The 26,410-nt window shown below is 39.9% G+C and overlaps 1 protein-coding gene across 1 annotated transcript; it reads left to right on the top strand.

The window, feature by feature from the left end:
• The first annotated feature begins 493 nt into the window (after positions 1 to 493).
• LOC140495652 (uncharacterized) lies at positions 494 to 26,410 on the top strand. Its single transcript, XM_072594644.1, has 7 exons — positions 494 to 671; positions 1,789 to 1,885; positions 5,263 to 5,454; positions 8,594 to 8,717; positions 18,105 to 18,205; positions 23,060 to 23,231; positions 23,687 to 26,410. The coding sequence occupies exons 1-7, from the start codon at positions 554 to 556 to the stop codon at positions 23,801 to 23,803; spliced, it is 921 nt and encodes a 306-aa protein (XP_072450745.1). The 5' UTR covers positions 494 to 553; the 3' UTR covers positions 23,804 to 26,410.

Here is a 26,410-nt window from a genome sequence, read left to right as displayed (position 1 = left end):
CAGATTTCAGAACAGGCGATATGGTCCCACCCCTTCACTTTTATCTCAAATTAAAGGCACAGTCCTAAAACATAATAATCTTCTCAACCTCATTAACAAACATTGGTTTCAACAAAATCTGCTAGAGATTCACAGAGTATCCATACTTTGAGCACTTTAAATGCCCAACTAACTAGTTTCAGCTGTTTGGATATTGTTATAACCCACCTCCATTCCCATTGTATCTCTACAGTGACTTAGAAACAAGACACAACTACATTTTCGCCTCAAGAAAACATTGACTCCTTTTAAGAGTCTACAGGCTGAGCAAAGTATGTGAACCTTCCAATCGTACATTATTCACACTATAAACTTTTGACTTTATCTGGGTGGAGCAAAGTTTAATAATTCTCAAAGATTATCTTAAATTAGCTTCCATATGATCTTATAAGGGTGGAAACCTCTGTGGACTTCAAACTGTTCTTCAGCAATGTGCACAGAAATCACTTCCATTCAATTGGAGCATTGGTAGAAGTTTATCTTAAAGTGTAGACTTAATTCTAAAATTCCAACAATGTTGCTTCTCCATGTTATCTTTCCAGTCATTTTGATACTATTGAATAGTACACCTACTGAACAAACTTCAGAAACTCTATCTTCAAATGTCGACATCAAGGACAATTCAACATCAGGTGAGATCTGTGTGAATGGCAATATTGGTGGATAAATATCCATCATTAGTTTGAAAGGTTTTTTATTTTCTTATAGTATGAAGAACTTTGTTATATGTACAAGTCTCAGCTTGTGAGGTGTATAAAAAATTCTACATTAAGAATTACATACATTCCATGCTACCAACTTGCCTCAAAATTGTTTATTGTGTTAAAATTTATGATTTAAAATGTAAAACAAAAACAGACATTGCTGGCAAAGCTCAGCAAGTCTGGCAGCATCTATGAAGAGAAATCAGAGTTAGTGTTTCGGATCCAGTGACCCTTCCACAGAACTGGCCCAGTTCTAGGAAAGGATCACTGGACCCAAAACACTAATTCTGACTTCTCTTCACAGACACTGCCAGATTTGCTGAAGTTTTTCCACAACTTCTGTTTTTGCTTCTGATTTACAGCATCCGCAGTTCTTTCGGTTTTAATTTAAAATGTTGCTTGAATCCTACAGATATCATCAGATTCCAATTAGCATATCCATTCATGAGGCTCACACCTAAAATGGAATGATGTTTCAAAACTAGCAGAACTAAACTGACAGATGGAGCAGTATACAGAGACATTTGATATCTAAATGCTATTCTGTCTCATTTTCATTGGTTAGATGATGTTAAAATTCCACATCTAATCCTTACAAGACCTCTCTTGTGGCAGAACTTGAGATTTGAAATTCATTCTGTGGGGATAATTTGGACACAAATCCAATCTCGACAATGGCACAGCACATTGCAATACCATGCACGACTGCCAATATGCCAAATACTGTTCTGAGATTATAAAGATCAGAGATTGAATTCACTCATCTACGAATAGTGGGAGTAAAGTGTGATTTCATCTTACGTATAAAATGGCATAGCATCACTTTACCTGCTCTTTAAGATAATGGGGAGGAAAATTGGGCGAAATAAAGAGTGGTGGACAATCTATTACAGTCCAGATTTGCATACCTGCCAAAGGACTATTTTCCCCTTAATATTTTGAGATCTTAATAGTTGAAGACAGTACATTCTTCAGAACATTTCAGGAAACTATATTTTCTCTATTGACATTTTTCTCTGATGAGCTTTTCATAATTTTCTTCCAGGAAATTGCAAAAATATTCGTGACTATGAGCCATGTTCGAAGAACACTTGTCCAGACTATATGCCTTGCTACTGTAAGGACAAGAAAGAATATTGCCGGTAAATGTATAGCTCTATATAGATATTAAAACTCAGCAGGTCTTACAGCATCTGAGGAAAGAGAAACAGAGTCTGGTATGACTCTTCTTCAGAACTTGGTTGACCAACTGTTTCTGTGCAGATATTTTGGACCTTATCTGACGAAGGCCATTCAGTACAACATATCAATAATATCTCTCCTAAGAGCTATCCAATTAGTAATCCTTCACTGCTCTTCCCATAGCACTGCAAATGTTTGCTTTTCAAGAATATATCCAGAAAACAAGAGATGACATAAAATTTACCAGTTTAAATGAAAAAGTCCTTTATTTTCAGTCGGTTAGTATTAGTAAAGTTCATTTGGCAAGGGGACAGATCGATTGAATTGATCCCTGGTTTTAGTTCAATTATTTGTCTCTTAATAGTTGCTCTGCAACTCCAAGTGCCAGAGGTCACTGACACCCTGGGGTAAAATGCACATCACAAAATAATACTGTAATAATTTCACAAAGAAAGGATCCATCACTTTCCATTTGGAATGTACTTTTCTGGTTGCTTTTCATACTTGCCATTTTGATACCTTTACCAAAGAGGGCAAGTAAAAATAGAGAAGACAATTTTAATTTTCCAAAATGGATGGAATGGGGTCAGATGAAACAGAAAATAAATTTAAGAACCTGAAACACATCCCAAGTGACTCACATTCAACATGAATAGAGGTAGGATATTAATGTTGAAGGGATCAACATATCTGCACCCAGGAGTTGGGTTGTTTGTTAACCAATTACATCAAGATGGCATGTCTCAGATTTAACTTTTCATACAGGTTTAAACTTGGCCAGCTGGGTTTCCCTAGTATTTGGAAAATCAAGGGAGGCATTGACAGCTTCAGTGAAAGCTAAATGTCTTTACAATATTGCAGAAGGAACAGGAGTGTTTCCTCCAACTCACCAAGCTATCTTCTTCCCCTGCTATTGGAGTGCCAGTTATTGAAATCTCCTTGGACACTACGACTTCTAGCCAGGTCTGCCTTGTGCACAGTGATCCTGTCAGAAAACAGACCACATGAATACGAAGTCAAAAAAGAAACAGTGATACTGTCAGAAAAAAATAGATATAGGAATCTCAAACTTAAAAATCTCAACCTGGTAAAAATCAAATCCAGATTCTCTGTTGAGAGTCTGAGTGCATTTTTTGATAGATAGCTTTAACTTCAACAAGTATGAGGAAAACCAACAAAAGAAATTGTTAATAATGTCACCTGAGAATATTTCCTTCAACAAACATCTGAAAAATATAGAGTATTTAGTCACAATATATATTAATGATTTGGATGAAGGAACAAAATATAACATCTCAAAGTTTGCAGATGATACCATATTGGATTGCAGGGTGAACTGTGATGAGGACATAGAGTTCCTTCAGCATGATCTGGACAGATTGGGTGAAAGGGCAAATCAATGGAAAATGCAGTATAGTTTGGATAAATGCAAGGTTATTCACATTGGAAACAAAAACAAGAAGGCAGATTACTATCTCAATGGTTGTACATTAGAGAGGGAAGTGTTTAGCAGGACCTGGGTATCCTTGTGCACCAGCTGCTGAAGCTAAGCATGCAGGTGCAGCAGGCGGTAAAGAAGGCAAATGGTACGTTGGCCTTCATTGTGAGAAGTTTTGAGTACAGGAACAGGGATGTGTTGTTGCAGTTATACAGGGCTTTGATAAGGCCACACCTAGAATATTGTGTGCAGTTTTGGTCTTTTTTTCCGAGGAAGAATGCTCTTCCTCTCGAGGGAGTGCAGCCGAAAGTTTCCCAGGTTGATTCCGGGGATGGCGGAACTGACAGAGATTGATATGAGGAGAGATTGACAAGGTTAGGATTTTTTCACTGGAGTTCAGACAAGTGAGGAGGGATCTCATCGAGACTTATAAAATTCTCACGGGACTAGACAGGGTAGATACAGAGAGGATGTTCCCAGTGGTGGGTGTCCAGAAACCGGGTCACGGTCTGAGGATCCAGGGTGGACCATTTAGGATGGAGATGAGGAGACATTTCTTCACCTAAAGAGTGGTGAGCCTGTGGAATTTATTAACACAGGAAGTAGTTGATGCAAAATATTGAACGTATTCAAGGAGCAGCTAGATATAGCATTTGGGGCGAACGGGATCAAAGGGTATGGGGAGAAAGCAGGATTAGGCTATTGAGTTGGACGATCAGCCATGATTATGATGAATGACAGAGCAGGCTTGAAGGGCTGAATGGCCTCCTCCTGCTCTTATCTTCTTCTATGTTTCCATCTCACTTTAAGGTTCCATAGATCTTGTTAACAATAATCATTCTTTCAATACAATTTGATGTAAATGCACTAGGCACAATATCTCATGGTCTAATTTCCAGTCAAAAGAAAGCAACAGCAAAAGGAAGAAAATTATTCACTGTTGTAAAGTTTAAAAATTGGGCAAACGATTTATATACTGATGGTTGAGCAATAAGCATGCTACAGATTTCCCAGATAAAGCAACAAGAGATTTAAACTGGAGTAAAAATTAGACTCAGTAGATAGAAGGAATGTACTGATAGACTTATTTTAAAATGATTGCCTAATTGTCACACATGAACTCCTACAAGGGTTTACACTTGAATAGAATAAACAATGGTGCTTGCAAATTCTTCAACTAACTTTACTGAACTCTGCTTTAAAATCATAAGGATGTAAATAATACGTTGATAGCTGATGTGGAGGTGTATGGCACTGTACAGGAATAAAGGGAAGAAAATTTATAAACTGATTTCTTTCAATCAGTTGTGTCCTCATTTTATGAATACCTCACAGAAGCTGAATCCTGCTGATCCACAGGACTGCCACGTCTTACTCAAACCTATGAAATCTAATGTTTAATTGTCAAATTGATATCCATACAGCTGAATTCTTTATACAGTCCCAGACAGGCCTCTTTAGTTTCTAACCTACAGATTAACAACTAGTCTCTTTCATTTATTCAAATCACTAATCCAAATACAAAAAGAAAAATTGGTCTTTCCCCTTCAACTTTAACTCTCCTTTTACTCAACTAAAAGATTAAATGTTTACATGTTCCCTGAACACTATTTAATAACCAGTTTGGCTGACCTCGTCTAGTTCCTCAATTTATGTTAAAGTGGGTTATCTAACCATTATCATATACTAGTTGTGGAACCTTGCTGTGCTTAAATTAGTCATTACATTTCCAAGATTATAAATAGTGTCTAAAACTTAGTTTGATGTAAAGTGCTTTGGGACATCCTTAGGTTGTGAAAATTTATATAAATACAATTTCTTTTATTTTTTTCTTGCTAACCTGTGCTCCTTAAGCAACAAGGCTATATGACTACAAAATATTCTAAATATGTTTTCTAGGTGTTCAAACTTTAAAGGTCCCTTGGGAGATTACTGGAATTTGGGACCCAAATGTAAACAGCAATGGAATACCCTGGACCTGATTCTCATAGCTGTAATTCCTGGTGTATGTCTTGTTGCGATTGTTGCTGTCTGTATGCAATGCATCTACAGCTGTGAGAAACTGAACTACCTTGCAAAAGCTGAAAAAAGGTGAGTCATATATCACTTGTAGATCAAGTATAATCATCATGATTGGGATGACTCTCAGGACAGTAGAATGACTCACATAATAAAATTTAATTTGTTTGCAGCATATGACTCAGTTTGAAGCTTCCCTTCTACCGCCCTTTCCTTGTAAAGATATATGTTAATGATGGGAGGAAATGCAACAAGGGTGTACAACACCCTTGCAGAAACAACAGGTGGTGAAGAAGGCAATGTGATGTTGGCCTTTACAGAAAGAGGATTCAAATACAGGAGCTGGAGTGCCTTCCTCCAATTGTACAATGTCCATACCTGGGGTATTGTGTGCAGTTTTGGTCTTCTTATCTGAGACAGCATGTTCTAGCTATGGAGGGAGTGCAACAGCAGGTAGACTGATTCTTGAGATGGGACAGATTGGATCAGTTAGGACAATATTCATTACAGTCTAAAATAATTGGGGTGGATCTCACCTATAAAATTCCAGTAGGACTAGATAGAATAAACACAAAAAGGATGTTCCTGATGACCTGGGGAGTCCAGAACCAGGGGTCACAGGCTAAGGATATGGGATAGCCCATTTCGGATTGAGATGAGGAGAAATGTCTTCACTCAGAATGGTGAACCTGTGGAATTCTTTGTCACAGTAAACAGTGGAGGCCAAATCATTGAATGTTTTCAAAAAGGTGTTATATATCTTAGAGTTAAAGGGATCATTGGGTGTAGGGAGAAAGTGGGAAGAGGGTACTGAGTTAGATGATCAACCACGATTATGCTGAATGGCAGAATAGGCTTGAAGAGCCAAATGGTCTACTCCTGCTCATATTTTCTATGTTTCTGTAAGTACCAAATTGGATCTAATTAGTAAATTACATATATTGAGGAACCCCAAACACACCAGGAAATTTGAAACAAAAACAGGAAATCCTCGAAATACACAGCATGTTTGGCAGTATCTGTGGCCTTCATCAGAACTTCTCACCTGAAAGTTCTTTGATATACCTACCTTAGAAAACCAAAGGGCTGAATCATATATGGTGCTGGATTGTCCACAATGTTGGTAAGCAGCCCAAACAAGAACTCCCACTGCCCACAAACATAACATGGTTCCAATGAGCTATTAACAGTCTGGTGGGGGGACATGCACCAGTTTTGACCAGGAACCCCTGCTTCAGAGAGTTGCTGTCAATCACAGCCTATATCTCTATTGTGCCAGAGGCCAACTGGAGCAGTGTCATTATACTTGAGGAGAGGAAATGTGGTGAAACTAGCCCCACTGGAGTTAAGGGTATCTCCAGGTGGGAAGGTGAGTGGCTCCCAGTATTCACTCTGGGGTTTGAGAGTGATGTCTAGGGAATCTTAGATGGATAAACTCTTGCAAGGGTGGGAGGACTGTTTTTTCAATGGACACCCTTCACTTGGTCAGGGAAACATACAAGGCTAGGTATTTGTCTTTGGTTCTCTTCTACTACCAGTTCAACCCTGGTGGCACTGGCTTTTCAGTGGGGATTAATTGCCCACTTAAGGACTTCAGTTGGTCCATTGGTGCTGACACCATGCTCGCAATTGTGGTGGGAGTAGAGGTGGGCACACAAGAGATCCTGTCATCAGACCAGGGGAAAACATAATTGAGCTAAGACCAACTGAAAGTAAAGGGGTGGGTGAAGGGAAAGATTCAGCCTAGACTCATGATTAAGGAGAAACACAACTTCTGAGGTATACTGACTCCTCATCATCACATATGGTCCAATCAGGGGAGGAGTCACTGTAAAGGCTAAAGCCCTCTACATCATGGAGAACATTTTACCTCCAGGTCACCAGCAGCTCTGGTGAGAAGACTTGAAAACAAGCATTGAAAGTGGTGGCAGATCAAAATGATTTTTTGAGTGATTGCACACCAAAGTAATCTTTAGCTGTAAAACATTTAGAGACTATTTAATCTGGAAATTTTTTTAACAAAATATGACCCAAACTTTCAAATAATAAAATCATCGACTGTGGTCTTGTATTGTTTTACCATAGTTATCCATCTTACACCCTGCAAGGTTGAGCATTAGGGACATTGAACTAACATAACAAGCACAAATAGCTGAAGAATTATCACGAATATACTTTGCAATTTTACTTATGTAATTTATAATGTGTTTGTTGTAGTTTACACAAATTCCAAACTGGGATGTTTAGATTTGTTTTGGCATAATTGGTTTTTCTGTCACACTTCTCAATCAGAAGGATTATCTCATGGGGAGGTGATTTGGGGTGGACGTTTATTGCTTTGCCAGGGTACTTTTGTGGTACAGTGCTAGTAACCTACCTTTGAGGTTCTGGTTCCACCTTTAATAACATTACTGACCAGGTTGATTGGAACATTGCCTTTTTGGAAAGGCCACCCAACTGGGTCAACAGTCTGCACTGTAAACACTGGCACAACAGCTGGCTGTAATTTGAATGGGCTTTTGCCCGAAACGTTGATTTCAAAGCTCCTTGGATGCTGCCTGAACTGCTGTGCTCTTCCAGCACCACTAATCCAGAGTAATTTGAATGGAGTCATGGAGTCTACTGCTTGTCAATGCACCAACCTGCTTCAGGTAATATCCACTTTTTATTATGGAAATCAGAGTGCTTTAATTTTTGTAGAGCCTTCATTTCCAATGTTGGTCTTCACTGCTCAAAGTGCTTCCCACGCAGCTTTCAATCAGTTCCATGGGCAAGAGATCTGAAGAGGCAGGCAAAGGTGGGCAGTAATTGACATTCTGCCCTCCCAAAGGAACTGGAGTACTCCCACAGCACTTACAAAAATAATGCACCTCTGCTTTTCCATGATATTAGTCCACAAATTTGAAACAGAAATCCCCGATTTAGCAATGTAACTGCAGAGATCAGGCTCATGTTGCTGCTGATCCAAACAAAACCACTGGGATTGCAATCATGTCTTGAAATAACAATTTTAGGCTTGGAGGAGTTTTCTTTTAAAAATGTCAATGTGGAATATTGGGAAAGTTTGCAAATCAGTAATAAAATGGGAAGATTTTGATTAAATTCGGACAGCTGAGAGTTGTGTGCAATCTGGTTGTGTTTTGTTTATTAGATTTTCTCCACATTAATGATCAAATATCATTTTTAATGAAAATTGAATCTTCACTTACAGAGAAGAAGTAATTGAAAAGAGAAAAACCCGTATGTGTCCTGTGGTAATCAGCAATTACCAGAACGAAGGTTTTCTGAGTGATGACAAAGACTACGAAGTTCTGAGTAGTAAAAACCAAAATGTGGTAAGGCTTCAATAACAGTAGCTCAGGTGAAAGCACAGTCCAAATGTGTTTGGAACCATTTAAAATCAAGCCTCTAGGAGCCCTGGAGAAAATCTTATGGAATTTTACATTGTGTTTGATAGTGATTTCATTAAATTCAAAAGCAGTGTCTTAAATCTACACAAACCAAATTATGTAGGGAAATGGATGAGTTTGATAAGGTAGATTGAGAAATTACTTGAAAAGGTATGACGGGAGGCAAACAATAGATAATGCTTAAAGAATTGACACATAATTTGCAGCAAATGTACAATATATGGCTAATAAAGGGATTGAAGTGGAGCCACAACTGAAACACCATGTGCAGCTTTGGTCTCCTTGCCAAAAAAAGAACATTTCCTTGGGGGGGGGAGGGGGGGGGGGATATATAATGAAAGTTCATTGGACTGGTTCCTGGAATGAGGGGACACCATAAGGAGAAGTGATGTGGTGGAGGCCTATCTTCCCTAAAGATCAGTAGAATAAGAGATGATTTAATTGAATCATAAAATATTGAGAAGTTTAATTAATAAGTTAAATGTTAAGAAAATCAGCTTTCTGGCTAGGAATTTAGAAGAAAAGTAACATCTTCAGAATGGGCCATTTAGCACTGAGATGAGCAGGATTTTTTTCACTCAAAAGCTTATGAATCTTTGGAATTCTCCATGCCAGAGAGCAGTGGGCAGTCTGTTATTGGGTTGATTTTTTTATGGGTGGGAGGCAGAGCTGAAAATGAGGACACTGTAAAATCCAATGGATTATCATCCTGCCACCTACACCATGCCTCTACCAATCTGAAATGTTATAGGTGAAGGTGGGGGGGGGGGGGAGGTGGGGGGGGGGGGAGGTAGGAGTGGTATTGAGTGGCCATCCCTTCTCTTGTGCTTATCGACAGGGATAAGTGGCCACCCAGTGGTGTTTTAGCCAGGGCTGAAATATGGAGGAGTATAGGAGCTGTGTACGTTGGTATTGGGTATGATGAGAGGAGGAAGGTCTCCTCCTTTGCAGGCCCACTAAGTCCATTAGAGGCAGCACCCTCCCCCGCACTCTCACCCACCAAGATGGCATATCCACCTTTCACCCTTAATTGAATTGAATTGAATTGAATTTATTGTCATGTGTACCGAGGCACAGTGAAAAGTTTTGTCTTGCAAGCAATACAGGCAGATCACATAAGTAAGTAGCATAGATAAATAAATAATAGGTAACAGCCACAAAAACAAAAACACAGGTACAGACAAATGTTAAGACTTTGTGAGTCCATTCAGTATTCTAACAACAATAGGGTAGAAACTGTTTCAAAACCGGCTGGTGCACATGTTCAGGCTTCTGTACCTTCTCCCCAATGGTAGAGTTTGTAGAAAAACATTGCCAGAGTGAGATGAATTTTTGAGTATGCTGGTGGCCTTTCCTTGACAGCGGACCTGGTAGATGAATTCTATAGATGGGAGGTTGGCCTTTGTGATTGGCTGGGCCGAGTTCATCACCCTCTAACTATCTCCGATCTTGAATGGTACAGTTGTCATACCAGGTAGTGATACATCCAGACAGAATGCTCACAATGGCGTACCTATAAAAGTTGGCAAGGATATTTGCCGTCATGCCAAATTTCCTCAGCTGCCTGAGGAAGAAGAGACGTTATTGGGCTTTTGCAATCAGGGTGTCCACATGAAGAGTCCACGAAAGCTTGTTGTGGCTGACCATTCCCACGAGCTTGACACTCTCCACTCATTCCACCTCTGTGTTGTTAATGTGTGAGTAACATCCTACCGAAAGTCAATAATGGGTTCCTTGGTTTTACCGGAATTGAAAGCTAGGTTATTCTCAGTGCACCATTTTTCCAGATCTTCCGTCTCCTGTCTGTTGACTGTTTTGTCGTCATCTGAGATTCCACTGACTATCGTGGTGTCATCAGTGAACTTGTAATGGAATTAGTCTGGTATTTGGCGACGCAATCATGGGTATACAATGAGTACAGTAAGGGGTTGAGTACGCACCTCGGCGGGCTCCAGTGTTGATTGTTAGTGAGGATGAAATATTATCCCCAATCTTAACTGATTGTGGCCTGTGAGTCAGGGAACTGAGGATCCAGTTGCAGAGAGTGGGGCTTAGTCCAAGATCACAAAGTTTAGTAATCAGTCTCAAGGTGATAATAGCGTTGAAGGCTGAACTGTAGTCAATGAGTAGGATTCTTACATAGCTGTTCCTTATCAAGATGTTTTAGGGAGGAGTGAAGGGCAAGTGATATGGCATCTGACATGGATCTGTTGGTCCGATAGGCAAATTGGAGTGGGTCAAGAGTAGTGGGGAGGCTGGAGTTGATTAATGCCATGACTAGCCTTTCAAAGCACTTCATGACCACCAAGGTTAGGGCGACTGGACGGTAGCCATTGAGATAAGCTGCATGAGCCTTCTTAGGCACAGGGGTGATATTGGCCCTGTTGAAACAGGCAGGAACAGTTTCCTATTGCAGGGAGAGGTTGATGATGTCCGAGACGACCTCTGCCAATTGATCTGCGCATGCTCTGAGTGCACAGCCTGGTATTCCCCGGGTCCCATCGCTTTACTTGGATTCACATGAAGGAAAACTGATCTGACCTCTGATGCAGTGACTGTTGAGATAGGTTTGGCAGGACTTGTTGGAATTGGTGTTACCTCTCCACTGAAAATCTGCTTAAAGCGAGCATAGAAGGCGTTGAGACGATCTGGGAGGGATGTGTCATCATCTGCTATCTTGTATTGTCTCTTTTTAGAACCTGTGATGTCATTCAGTCCTTGCCATAGTTGCCAGGTGTCTGTCTGGGTCTCTAGTTTGTGTCAGTATTGGTTCTTGGCTGTCTTAATGGCTCTGCGAAGGTCATACTTAGATTCCTTATATTTGAGTGGGTGTCCTGATCTGAAGGCCTCATGCCTGGTTTTTAGCAGGTTCTATACGTCCTGATTCATCCAGGGTTTCCTGTTGGGGAACACCCAGATTGACTTCCTCAGTATGCAGGCCTCCATAAACATTTTGATAAAGTCTGTGATGGTGGTGGCATACTCACCCAAGGTACCTGCGGACTGTTTGAGCATGGCCCAATCAGCCAATTCCAGATAGCACCAGAGTCGATCCTCTGCCTCCTCTGACCAGCACTGGACCTGTATCATGAGGGGGTCTCCTGCTTGAGCTATTGCCTGTAAACTGGGAGAAGAAGCACGGCATTGTGGTTGGAGTTCCCAAAATAAGGGCAGGGGATGGAGCGGTAGGCATCCTTCACAGTGGTGTAGCAGTGGTCTAAAATGTTCGGGCCCCTTGGTGGGGCAGGTACTGTTCTGGTGGTACTTGGGCAACACCTTCCTTAGATTGGCTTGATTGAAGTCGCCAGTTACAATAAACAGGCCCTCAGGGTGTTCCATCTCCAGGGTGTTAGTGGTAGAGTACAGCACACACAGAGCTTCCTCAACGTTTACATGTGGCACTATGTATACAGCAGTTAGTATACCAATGGTAAGTTCCCATGATAGGTAGAAGGGGCAGCATTTGATGGTGAGGAATTCGAGGTTTGGGGAACAATGGCTGCAATGTCTGTGCACCACAAGTTGTTGATTAAGAAGCAAACCCCTCCACCCTTTGTCTTACCCGAGGATGCTGTACAGTTCATACGATCGATAGAGAAACTATTAGCCTGAAGTGCGCAGTTGGGAATGGATTAGTTGAGCCAGGTTTCTGTGAAGCAGAGTGTGCAGCAGTCCCTCTTGACTATTGAAATCACATCCCCCAACCCTTCACCCAAATAATTGAAACCCCAACCTTAACTGGACCTTTCAGGATGGTGGACTATCTCTACCACCAACTGTGTCCACTGTTCCCTGGCTAGCTGTGCTAGGACTAGGCTGACTATCTGATTAGCTTCAGCCTCTTCCTGTGAAAGGGCTGGAAACCTTGCCTTAAAACAATTAGCACTGCTGCCTGAGAATGCTTGCCTGATCAGAATCTCAAATATACGCAATGCTTAGCATCACCAGTGGAGAAGTAGAGACTCTTGCTGCTGGTGTACTCATCCTCAGCTCAGGATCATTGATGGTTCAGGTCAGGGTATGGCAGGATGGGGTCACAGGGTGGGGTTCACGGTGGAGTGGAGGCTGTGGCAGACAGAAGCAGGAACATTCTCCCACCATTCTCCTGATTAAATGGCCTTGTCACTAAATTCATCTTTGATTGCATTAACTTCCATTGTTCCACAGAGCTGCTCGTGCTCCTTCACATTATATTGTTAGGAAGAGTTAGTACCATTTATAACATGCAAACATAGTGACCCCTGGATGATTGGTTGAGTTAGGATATAGAGCCCGCACCGGTCTGAGGAGATTCCTATTCATTGTTTTTAGATCATGGAGAGCTTAAATCTTTAAAATCTGCAAAGTCAGAATTATATAACTCTTAAGTCTGCACTTGCAATAAAAGACAGCCTGTGTTCCTGGTAAATGATCACAATTATTGTGTGATGAAGTTTCAGGGGACATTTCATCAAGATGAAACTATTTGAAAACACTTTAAAGAAAAGATTTTGATCTATTCAGAGGCTTTTCATGGTTTGAACAGAATGCGTTATCTGCTGTTGGGTAACACTGCTCGATATTTTTGATTGTACTATTCCCAACATGTACAATGGGATTACAATTGTAAAATGACCTGATAGATGTGGCATCAGCCTTTATGGTCCAACCTTGTCTTGTACTTTCTCCACACAGGCCTTGTTAGGGTTAGATGTCAAACCTAGGAAGGAAAGGGACCATGATAGATGGGTTTTAAGTAAACTTTGAACAGGGGAAAAGCATAAGATGATTAAAAGATAAGGCTTCTACAGTATTGACAATGTTGTTGAAGCTTCTGCCACTCTTGGAGCATGGGTGGGGCTGGAGAATTAGGGGTAGGTGATGTAGGGATACTGAAACAGCAGACAAAACTGGAAGAGTAGAGGTAGGACAAGGCATAGTTGGAATAGACTAATGAGGTTAGAAAGGGTAAGGCTATGGAGAGACATTTATAGATGGAAGGTTGGCAGAACTAAGGTTCTAACTGAGGAAAGTTCTGTTCAGGTGGTAGAGGTGGTGTTGACAACAGGTGAAACTAAGGGAATTTCCCTTACGAGAAACACTTTGGACTCTCATTGGATATATTACTTATTCAAGCAATAAACATATCATAAATATCATTTCAGATTGGACTCTGACATGAACCTGTCTAGATGTTGTAATAAGCTTACCATAAATGTTGCCACTCAAATATATTCAAATTATTCACACACTCACATACATTGACGATGAGAATTTCTGAATAGACCTTTCTTGCAAACCAGAGTCCACACTCTATGGGTTCAGCTGGCAAGGTTGTAATCTATAGCGTTTTGTTTTCTGTAAAATGTAATATTCATTAGGATATTCCCCTTTAAATAATGTTCTAATGCTCTTGGATGAAGACCAATATCTTTTCATAATATATCCAAAGTAAGAAGATAACAGAAGATTAGCATTGCTGTAATTATTTCTCAGGTTTACTCTGTCTTTAAAAAAGCTAATGAATGATTTTGTGTATGTAGTCCAAAAGTATGTGTGGGCAATTATATAGATGTGAATCATGCTGATGAGTGGCATTTATTAGGGAATGGTGTGGCGGATGATAATGATCAACAAGGTGTTCCTGCTCGTACTATTTCAAGCAACTCCCGGGGCAAAGGAAGCTGCAAAATTAACATTATTTATGGAGCTGAATCTGGGGTGACAAAGAAAGTCACATGAAGCAGAAGGAGAAAGAGAGGACTGCAGATGCGGTCGAAGAGTGTGGTGCTGGCAAAGCACAGCTGATCAGGCAGCATCCGAGGAGGAGAATCAACGTTTCAGGCATTAGCCCTTCCTGAAACAGTGATTATCCTGCTCCTTGGATGCTACCTGACCAGCTGTGCTTTTCCAGCACCACACTCTTCGATACATGAAGTAGAACCCTAAGACCATAAGACAGTAGCGGAATAGACCATTCAGCTCATCGGGTCTGCTCTGCTATTTAATCATGGTCAACATCTGAAACACAATGACCCAGAACTGTACCACTTGCCTGTGCAAAATTGTTAGAGGTATTCTCACCGATGGTCTCCCTCTCAGCATTATCCTCCAAAAACACAGCATAAGCTTCCCACATTTATGCTAACGATATTCAGTTCCACTTCCTCAGTATCTTTCCTTCAATTATTACACAGTTATCAGATAGCTTGTACAACATCTAGCTCTGGAGAAGCAGAAATTTCCTCTAGTTTAGTGTTTTGAAGAGTGAAGCTTTCATTTTCAGTCCTAGCCACAAACTGTGTCTCAAACGTACAAGTGCCATTTGTCTGAGACAGAAACATATGGTACTTCCACAACTGTGGTGTCATACCTGACCATACGATGAACTCCTGTCACAGATCATGCCAGCACCAAGACTTATTTTTACCTCTATAACAGCATCTGACTCTGGTCCTGCACTGACTCATCTGTTGCTGACAACTTCATCCACGGCTTTTTACCAGAAGATTTTTTTTAACAGAGGAACATTCTTTCAATGCACAGATGGCTAACTGCTCATATTCCACCCTCTACAAACTCAAGGTTATCTGAAACTCTGCTGCCACTATCCTGTTCAGCTATCCCTATGCTTATTAACCTAAATTGGCGTTTATTAGCCACAGATCTATTGAAAAAGAATCTCTTCCTTATTTTCAAATCTTTTTAAAGCCTCAACTCTCCTTATCTGCGTAATTTCCTCTACCACCTATTCAGGATACCTATGCTGAGCACATTCCTCTAATTCAGACCTTTTGCTCATTCTCAATTTTAATTCTTCCCCCACTGGGGACCATGCTTTCAACTTGTGAATGTGTCTGTTTCCCACCAAGCTGTTTAAACGTCAGGCGTTCCTGTTGCTTATGTTCTTCTGAACATTCATATTAATTTGTCACTATTCTAGTTGATTTAAAATACATCTGCAATAAATTTATCTCTGACCAGGATTTCAACAACAAGCTAGATCTTTCGAGCATAATTCAATTTTATTTGTGTATTTTACTGCTATTTTTCCTTATAATTTTTGGTTTACAGACTTGGGCCAAGGTTTTCATCTCTGCAGTGGATGATAGATAAAAACGCAGAGGTATATTGATAGATTGGTCACCTGGGCAGAGCAGTGAGAAATGGAATTCAACCTGGAAAAGTCTGGGGTAATGTATTCAGGGTGGCTAATATGGCAAGGGATTACACTTTGAATGGTAGCACTGTGGAAAATATTAGACAGTAGAGCAATCTTGGTGTGCATATGCACAGATCCCTGAAGGTAGCGGGGCAGTTACATAATGCAGTTAAGAAGGCATGGAGGACACTTGCCTTTATTAGCATTGCCAAGGTTGGAATACGAGAGCAGGGAGGTTATTTTAGAACTGTATAAAATGCTGGTTAGGCTACTACATGCAGCTTGCTCACTAAATTACAGAAAAGACATGACTGAACTAGAGAGGAATTTTAGTAGGATGCTGCCTGGGCTGGAGGAATTGAGCAATAAAGAAACACTGGAGAAAATGGAGTTGCTTTCCTTGGAGCAATGAAGATTGAAAGGCACCTGTTAAAGGTGTATAATATTAGATTACTTACAGTGTGGAAACAGGCCCTTCGGCCCAACAAGTCCACACCGCCCCGCCGAAGCATACCCACCCATACCCCTACATCTACCCCTTACCTAACACTACAGGCAATTTAGCATGGCCAATTCACCTGACCTGCACATCTTTGGACTGTGGGAGGAAACCGGAACACCCGGAGGAAACCCACGCAGACACGGGGAGAACGTGCAAACTCCACACAGTCAGTTGCCTGAGGCAGGAATTGAACCCAGGTCTCCGGCGCTGTGAGGCAGCAGTGCTAACCACTGTGCCACCGTGCTGCCCACAAAGAGGGGAATAGATGGGGTGGATATAAAGGCACTTTTTTTCATTACAGCATGTTAATAATGAAAAGTGACATAGAATCAAGATAAGAGATAAAAAGCTAAGAGGACAATTGAGGTAAAAGTAAATCATCCAAAATGAGTCTGGAACTCTCTGCCTGTTAGGGTGGTTGAAAAAGAAACTCTTTTTGTATTTGGAGATTTGCTATTGCCATAGCCTCCAGGGCTACAAACTAAGAGCTTTAAAATGGGATTAACATAATCAGAGCAACCTGGCACTGACATAACGAGCCAAATGGCTTCTTTCTGTGCTATGATTCTATGAGTAAAAGCTTCTAAGAGCACATAGACGACACAGGTGTCTCTTCATTGGAAACAGAATGGCACATATGTAAATATATTGCTACATGACGTCACAATCTGTCTAGTTGACTGTTATTGTAATTCCAGCTAACACAAGCTACTTATACTTAGGGCCATACCATGTTAGAACCCTGTCTAAGGAAGTTCTAATTCTAGTAACACTTTCATCAACCATAATCGTAAAGGGTATCCCTTGTGCCTCAGTAACTAGCCTTATAATGTATCTGGTTCTTGAAATTAAGCAAGGACATGAGAAAACTCAAAGGTGCAGGCATCAAGACAGTGCCCAAGGTGTCTGGTGCAGACATCTAAGGTGCAACACCAATGATCACAGCTGTCCTGCACATTGATGGGATGGAGCCCTTTTCTGTTGAAGGCAGTGATCTGGTGCTCCAACCATTACTCCTTTCGAAACATTGCATTATCCCCCTTGGAGAGCAGGGGTACAAAAAGGCAGTTCACCATCAGCTCTCAAAAGCAATTAAGAATGAGCGTTAAATGTGGCCAGTAATTCACACATCCCATGAACGAACCAACAAAATCTGAAAACATGCAGTGGGAGCTATGGTTACCATGACTGGGCCTTCATGCTCCCATTTACAAATGGAGTGAGAAGGCGTCAAGTGAGGAAAATGACAGTTAGAAATCCAAAATAAGACACACTCCTAAGTTTCTTTCTGTTTCCACCCAACAGATCTCTAGATTTATGGTGAAAGGAGACAGGCAGTTCAGGCCACATTTGTAATTTGAATGGTTTTGGCTTAATAAGTTTGGCTCAGAGACATCTTTGTTACATTTGAGATGGCTGTTATGAGGGGGACTGAGTTATAAAGGTCACTGCTTGCAAGGTTGTTCCTTCCACACTGAGAAATCCTGAGACACTACACTAGGAGCCAGAATGAAACAGCTAACCTGAAATTGTCTTTGTTATTTTCCCTAACACTATTGGAGAGACCTTGCCTGTTTAATTTATTAGTTCATTAGCTTTACTATTACTGCATTAAGATGCATTTGTGAAAAATGTTGCAAACTCAAAATATTCATTTTTTCGATACAAGGCTTATCCTCCAAGAATTCCAAAGATCAATACAGCTTACCTGGGCCAGGAAGAACAACACCATGAATCCCAAAAGATGTACATTCCTAAAGCTAATACCAGGTTTGGATTTTTTTTTGTTTACTTTCTCTTTTTAAATGCAAAATTAGAATAACAATCATACCTAAGAGTCTTCCTATCAGCTCCTTAATGATTAGTTTCCCTACAGTATGGAAACAGGCCCTTTAGCCCAACAAGTCTACACCGAAGAGTAACCCACCCAGACCCATTTCCCTCTGACTAATGCACCTACCAATATGGGCAATTTAGCAATTTAGCATGACCAATTCACCTGACCTGCCCATCTTTGGACTGTGGGAGGCAACTGGAGCACCTGGAGAAAACCCACACAGTCATGGGGAGAATGTGCAATCTCCGCACAGACAGTCACCTGAGGCTGGAATTGAACCCGGATCCCTGGTGAGGCAAGTGCTAACCACTGAGCCACCATGCCGCCCCATAGTTATAATGTTATAGGTGCATTGATATTAAGCTGGGAATCATTTCGAGTGCATATCCATTCTATCACACAGATAGGGGACTTCATTCTGAAATGTAACCAAAAATCTATTTTAATTAAATCTCTCCAGCATTGGAACCAAATTCCATTGTCAGAATAGGACTAGGAGGTCCTCAAATTTTTTTTTGAGTTTTTGTAGTAATGAAAACCTCATCATAAATCCTTACTTTCCCAATCACTAATATGTTTTCACTGTCTTTCACAGGTTTATTTTGTCTGATGACTCTTTAATGCAGTTTTTGTATATTAGATAAAGTGCAAACTTTAAGACAGATTGTAAACATTCACTGATCCTGAAATATTTTAATGTTAGGAAGTCTTTCATTAGGAAACTTTGGTTTATCTCTGTTGAATAAAGAAAATGAATAAGTTATTCAGGAATGGATGCCTTAATTTAAGGTAATGACTGTATTATACAGGATCTGATCTCTGAAAACTTGCGACACCTAGTACAGTTATTTCATGTGATCTTAGTCCTGACCCCTCTGCTGGTGAATTTCAGCATGACACATAAAACAAAATTGAGACTATTACCTTGTGTCGTGTGATTTTTAACTTTGTCCACCTCAGTCTAACACCAGGACCTCCCCAAAACTGAGACTGCAATATATAATTCTACACCATTGTCAACATAGGAAGAGAAGTGGGCCATTCAGTTTACCGAGGCTGCTCTACCATTTAAAGCAATTATAGGTGACTAAATATTACAATGCTTTTTACCCACATTATGCCATATCCCTTTAGAGTCATGGAGTCATAGAGATGTACAGCATGGAAACAGACCCTTTAGTCCAATCAGTTCAATAATAATCAAAAATGTATTAATCTTTGTTTTAAATGTACTCAAAAGACAGCGCTTACATAGCTCTCTGGTGTAGAGATTTGCAAAGATTCACCACTCTCTGAGTAAGATGGTTTCTCCTCATCTTGGTCCTAAATGACATTCCTCTTATTTTTATATTGTACCCGTGGTTCAATACTGACTAACCAGAGAAACACATTACCTGCATATACCTTGTCTATCTCTTTAGGTATTTTGTAGTTTTCAATGAAATTACTTTCTATTCTTTGAAACTCTAGCGGTTACAGGCCCAGTTTTTCCAAAGTCTTTTCATAGAATAGTCACACCATTGTGGGAACATAACTTATTAAACCTTAATATCCTGACTCCTCCATCCTCACTTCCATCAAATGCAAGCAGCTCACAGACTTTCTGATTGAGGCTCCTATCATATACCTTCAGTTCAGCTGCGGAGGATGTCTATTTTATACCATACCTGACAGAAAGCTTTTCAAACTTGCTCCCCTGAGATTCCACCATGCACCATCCTCATCAGAGAGTTGCCCTATGCCGACAATGCTGCACCAGCATTCCATACTGAAGAGGGCCTTCAAAGATTAATGACAGATGCTCTGACATCTGCAAGAGATTTGGTTTGACCATCAACTTCAGGAAGACAAATTTCGTGGCTCAGGATGTTACCATACTACTGTCAGCATTGGAGACTGTTGATAGCTTCATAATTCTGGGCTGCGCAATCACCAGAAATCTGTCACATAATGTTGATATCAGCACACAAATGGCAAAAACTGCAGGAAAACAGTGTGATTCATCATTAACCTGGCTAAATAACTAAATGATAGGTTTATCAAGCCTGGATCCTTGGCTCATGCCTCTACAGTGGTAAGATCTGGACAACGTGCAGCAGGCAGCGGAGAAGGCTGATCCAACGAAGAGTCATTAGACTTGAAACATTGACATCTCCATAGATGCTCTCAGACCTGCTCAGATTTTCCAGCAATTTCTGTTTTTAGTACATGACAAAAGACTGAATAGTTTCCACCCAAACTGTCTCAGACATACCCTCGACATTTCTTGGCAGGACTAAGTCACCAAGTGAGACATAGGCTGTTTACATTGGTATAAACTCATTGTTGAGTGAATTATGTTTGTGTTGGTTCGGTCATGTTCATCAAATGGTTAATGACTATATACCACAAGACCCTCTGAATGAGGGAATGACTGAACTTACAACTGAATTACAACCTCCTGGGCGCCCTTGTCTCCATCACAAGGACACTGGCACTAATACTGGCAGACATTTACAGATGGATGTGACCTCTTCTTCTGATTGTTTGCACTGGTGCAGCGGAAGAATTGAACAGATACGAAAATCTCAGCTAGTCAAGAAGAGAGTTTGAAGGCCACAATGGTCAGAGAATCCAGCACCCTCTCAGTCCATTGTCCTCATCTGCAACAAATGCATCAAAGACTTCTATACCAGTGTGGGGGTCCTAAATCACACAAGGAGATGCTTAACACAGAGTTGACCACCTCTTTGAGACGGAAGGCTACCACCAAAATTGAGACAACTTAACCTGCTTTCTGTGTCATGTGCCTTTTTAATATTAGCCAATCTGGCCAGTCATCTTTTAAGGCTACTTCTCTCTCTAGCACTGAAATCACATTTTTAGTATTTTGTTTCCTATCTCTCTTCAAACTTATGTCTGGCTTATCTTTTTAATAAAACTCATGTTCCCTTGATAGTCTTCCCTTTAAACTGCTAATTTCTCAACTTCTTAGCTATTTTAGCTAATATTATAAATGATGATTGAGTTCTTCAGGTGTTGTTCTTTTCACTTAAACCTGCCATTATCACATCCCTGCTCAAAAATCAAACTCTTGACCCTAACATCCTTGTAAACCACGAGCCCAAGTCTAACCTTCTTTTCCTCTCCAAAGTTTTAGAAAACTGTTGGCTCTCAAATCTATTTCAATTTTTCCTGGAACCCCATGTTTAAATTTCTCATACTGGGCTTTATCTTATCAAAGTAAAAGTAACAATCTATGTGACTGTGGCAATGGTAAATTTTCTCTTCTACCTTTCTTGACCTACTTGCAACCTATTGACCCTATCATCCTCTTCGAACAGTTCTTAACTGTTGTTAGATAGACACATTCTCACCAGGTCTTCTTGTTATCTAGCTTTCGGGTCCTGCACTATTAGCTCTGCTGTCCCCATAAATGTATCCTTAGCCATCTCCGAATTCTCATCCACATTGCCTCTCAGTGACATCACCTGAAGACACAGTGTTAATTTTTACAAGTGCTGGCAATATCTAAGTTTACCACGCCACCTTCCCTTTTGACTCCTCCAATGTTGCTAAATTAACAAACTGTTAACCTGAACATTCAATACTTGATGAACAGAAATATCCTCAAATTAAACATCAGGAAGACTGAAGCCATTGTTTTCAGGTCCACAACAAACATTGTTATGGAGATACCAACTGCACAGTCTCTGTGATAACAGAGTTAAAAATCACACAACACCAGGTTACAGTCCAACAGGTTTGCTTGGAAGCACTAGTTTTCAGAGTGCTGCTCCTTCATCAGATGGTTGTGGAGAATAAGAACCATTATTCTCCACAGCACTCCAAAAGCTAGTACTTTCAAATAAACCTGTTGGACTATAACATTGTGTTGTGTGATTTTTTTAACTTTGTACTCCCCCGTCCAACACCGGCGTCTCCAAATCTGTGGCAACAACTTGCAAATAGGTCATTCTGTTCACAGCCTTGGTGTCACATTTCATCCTAAAGCTTCTAGTCTCATATTCATGCTACCACCAAGATCACCTATTTCTATTCTCTCTTGTCACATTTGTTGCTGAAACCCTCATTCATAACTTTCTTTCCACTAGACTTAACGATTGTAAGACAATCCTGGATTGTTCCCCATGTTCTATCCTTCAGAAACTTGAGCTCATGCAAATTTCTGCTGTCCATATTGGAACACAGAGCAAATCCCATGCCCCTTTCACTCTAATGCTCACTTACCTACATTTTCTTGATTTTATAATTATCATCTTTATTTTCAAATCCTTCATTGCCTCACACTTCACTATCTCTGTAATATCTCTAGTTCTTCAGCCCTCTGAGCCCTATATCCAATTCAACATCTTATACATCCTTACTTTAGTTGCTTCCCACCACTGTCCATGCCCACTATAGTCTCGGCCTCAAACCCTGTCTCTTTAAGTTGTATTCCTTCTCAATGGCATTCCTGCAAATGCATCTCTTTGACCAATCTTTGATCATCTGATGTAATATAATTATGTGGCTTAGTATGTCCTATTTTGTCTTTTATAATGTTCTGGCATAACACCTTGGCATGTTTCATTATATTAAAATTGCAACTGAAATTATTTTTGTATGTGAACATAAATTTATTAAAAGCCTCTTAAAGGAATATTAAACTTTATTGAAAAATGTGTTCCAGACAATTTCATTATGTATTAATACATAAATACTTTGTGGAAGAATGAAATTTTATAAACAAATGGATAAAAAAATGACCTTTTTAAAATATTTAATGATTTTGCTTTCCTCATCAGTTACCATCAGCCTGAATTGAATATCAGCAGAGAGAATTTTTCACCTCTTATGGGCCATGCAAGTTCTTCACACAATGAAAGTCAACATGTCATTTCCCAATACAATCCAATAAATGAATTTCCTGAGAGGGACTATGGGATACCTCCACCACTAGCCATTAAAAGGCCTGAGGTAAGTCCAAAAAAATCAATTCCTGTAACAGTATTGTATACCTAAGCTGTTTTTAGCCAATGTTCCTGGAATCCCTTGCATCCTCACTGAGCAATGCCAGTATCTCAGATATGAATAATTAATTGTATTTTATATAAATGCAGCATTTTCTAGGTGAAAAGCAAATAGTCTGAAGAAAATAGAATTTCTTTGTGTTAGCTTTGTTACCTGCAACTTTTAAAAAAGTATTTAGATGCTAAGATATATGAAAAAACTGCTGAAAGAAATCACAAATTATAACAATTCAGTTAAGGTACCAAATAATAAGTCATATCCTAAAATGTTGTTGTACATTCATTTCATGAAACTTTTCAATACATTTTAATCTACTGTATTATTTCTCAGAAGCAGTAAATAATAAACTTAAGTCAAAAGGTTGTATTGCTCAAGAAATATGTTATGCTTCTGTTTTCTAGGCAAAGGGGATTCAAGTTTTGCCTCCAATAGAACCCAGACCAAGTTTCCAAAGGGGACAATTACAAAGTTATCAGCAATTTCTCAACCCTGCTGGATATGGAAGGCCTCAATATTAAGGAGCAAAGACACAATTATCAAAGGAATCTGACCTCTTTTAAGCATGAATAATGAACACTTGCTCCGTTAGCAAATTAATTGGTTAGCAAATCAATTCAACTAAAAAATCAATACATAAATGATCGATTAATAAATAAAGGAAGTGTGATGCTGGAGATCTTGGGCCTGACCTCTCCAATGAAGTCAATAGTGAATAAAAAATTTTTCCATAACCTGCTTTTGAAAATTTATGCTCAGATCATGCTTTTATATTACTTAGATTACTTACAGTGTGGAAACAGGCCCTTCAGCCCAACAAGTCCACACCGACCCACCGAAACGCACCCACCCAGACCCATTCCCCTACATTTAGCCCTTCACCTAACACTACGGGCAATTTAGCGTGGCCAATTCACCTAACTTGCACATTTTTGGACTGAGGAGGAAACCGGAGCCCCCGGAGGAAACCCACGCAGACACGGGGAGAACGTGCAAACTCCACACAGTCAGTCGCCTGAGGCGGGAATTGAACCCAGGTCTCTGTAGTTGTGAGGTAGCAGTGCTAACCACTGTGCCACCGTGCCGCCCATTATGCCACTGCGCCGCCCACGGGAGTTATAAGGGAGTTTGGACGAGAATGTAACTCTTTTTCATTTGAGGTATAGATTTTAACCATTTTAAATCCTAACAGACATTTGTTGAATTGGAGTTGAAGTGGAAGGATAGTGGAAGGATAGAGGGGTCCACAGTAGTTAGGCATGTGATAGAAGGGTGTGGTGAGTTAGCAGGTCTTTCCAGTTCAGGGAAACAAGCTTAGGCAAGGAAGGCTTAACATTTCCCTGTGGATGCCAGAAGGACACTTGCTGTTCATGATCAATAAGGAAACAAAATAAATTCACAATTAATTGAAGGGAAAGCAAGCAGGCTGGTGTATTACAACGAAGTAATTTTCTATCACCAGTTTCCTGCTTTCTTGTCAAAATTAAAATTTGCAAATATCGTTGCTGCTTTCAAAAATGAGGGTTTGCAGGTATTTGCATAACTAGTATTGTTAACAAATATTTGCATAATTCCCAAGTTTTTTTTATTAATTTTTTTTCAGCTTTGGCTAATTCTATTGACTCCTTTGAGGCTGTCTTTTTATGATATTGTTATTCTACTAAAAATGTTTTAACCAAACAAATTACTTCAAGCCTAAAGCTCTCTCCTTGCACTCTATAAACATTTCAGCAGTCCTTCACTGTATTTGCTGCACCCCGGCAACCATATCTTGCATCCTGAAATTTCCACTCCTCACTGCTTTTCTTGTTTTTAAAACCTCCTTAAACCCACCTCCTTGACCCAGCTTTTGTACACTTATCCTAGTAACCCCTCCTTTTGGCTTGATGTGAATTTGTTTTGCATTAAAGCTCTGTGAAAAACCTTGGGCGATGTCTCCATTTAAGGTGCTATGTAAATGCAAGTTGTTGACTAGATATTATCTCACCTGCTTACTCTTTTTCTCTAATTCTGCCCTTAAGGCAGTGGCATTTCCAAGGAGTAACCTAGCCATATCATTGGATAGGCAGATGGGTGAGAATGAAATAGTATAAGTTAGATGGGCTTCTAATTGGTTTCTCAGGTCGGCACAACATCGAGGCCGAAGGGCTTGTACTGTGCTGTAATGTTCTATGTTCCAAATTCGTTATGTTTAATTTCTAAAAATTCATTCATAGAATGAGGGCATTGCTGGCTAGCCCAGCATTTATTACCCAATCCCAGAGGGCAGTTAAGAATCAACCACAATGCTGTGGCTCTGGAGTCACCTGTGGACCAGACCAGATGAGAGTGGCAGTTTCTTCCCTGAAGGACACTGGTGAAACAGATGGATTTTTGCTGACAATGGTTTCATGGTTACCATTATACTCTTAATTCCAGATTTTTATTGATTTCCAATTCTATGACAGGATTCGAAGCCATGTCCCCAGAACATTACCTGGGTCTCTGGATTAACAATCCAGCAACAATACCACTAAGGCTTCCCTAACTGTGATAAATAAATCTCTTTTAAGGTATTACACATTAGTTTTATTATTTGTTTGAGCTGAAAAGTAGTGATTATAAGATATCCAAAGAGAAGCATACTATTAGTTGGTACAAATTACATGATCATAAATAAATTGATCACTATCTGAATGTAATTATATTTAATTGTGAACTGTAAATATTACAGTCATATTTTTCAAAAATATAAATCTCACTCATATTGTTAAATAAAATTTTCCTCCTCCTGTCTGAAAGTAGTGACTATGGCTGGTTTTATGATCAACTAGCATTTGGTGCTTCTTCTACTTGGCCATTTTTCAGACATGTTTTAATTTGCTTCTGTGATAACTTGCTATTTTGTGAACAAGAATTTTTTGGGTTCAACCTATGCCCTTGATTTGAACACATAATCCACGATAACACTTCAGTATAAAACTATGAGGGTGCTGGATTATCAGATGTACTGTCTATCAGATGTTAATCCAAGACCCATTCAGGGTGATGTCTGAAGTTTTGATCTTGCCATAGTTCGTAACTTATGCTTTCAAAGAGAGGTTGATTTATTCTTTATTTCACTGCTTCTAGAATTCTGGTGTGGGAAA

The sequence above is a fragment of the Chiloscyllium punctatum genome, chromosome 25 (assembly GCF_047496795.1).
Source record: "Chiloscyllium punctatum isolate Juve2018m chromosome 25, sChiPun1.3, whole genome shotgun sequence".
In the NCBI taxonomy this organism is placed as follows: domain Eukaryota; kingdom Metazoa; phylum Chordata; class Chondrichthyes; order Orectolobiformes; family Hemiscylliidae; genus Chiloscyllium; species Chiloscyllium punctatum.
The sequence above is the reverse complement of the archived record's forward strand: the minus strand, read 5'-3'. Positions and strand labels throughout refer to the sequence as shown.

Excerpts from the sequence above, each read along its gene's own strand:
- LOC140495652 (XM_072594644.1), top strand. The coding sequence starts at position 554 with ATGTTGCTTCTCCATGTTATCTTTCCAGTCATTTTGATACTATTGAAT. Across the intron at positions 672-1,788 it reads CAAGGACAATTCAACATCAG|GAAATTGCAAAAATATTCGT; the intron begins GTGAGATCTGTG and ends ATTTTCTTCCAG. Across the intron at positions 18,206-23,059 it reads ATTCCTAAAGCTAATACCAG|TTACCATCAGCCTGAATTGA; the intron begins GTTTGGATTTTT and ends TTTCCTCATCAG.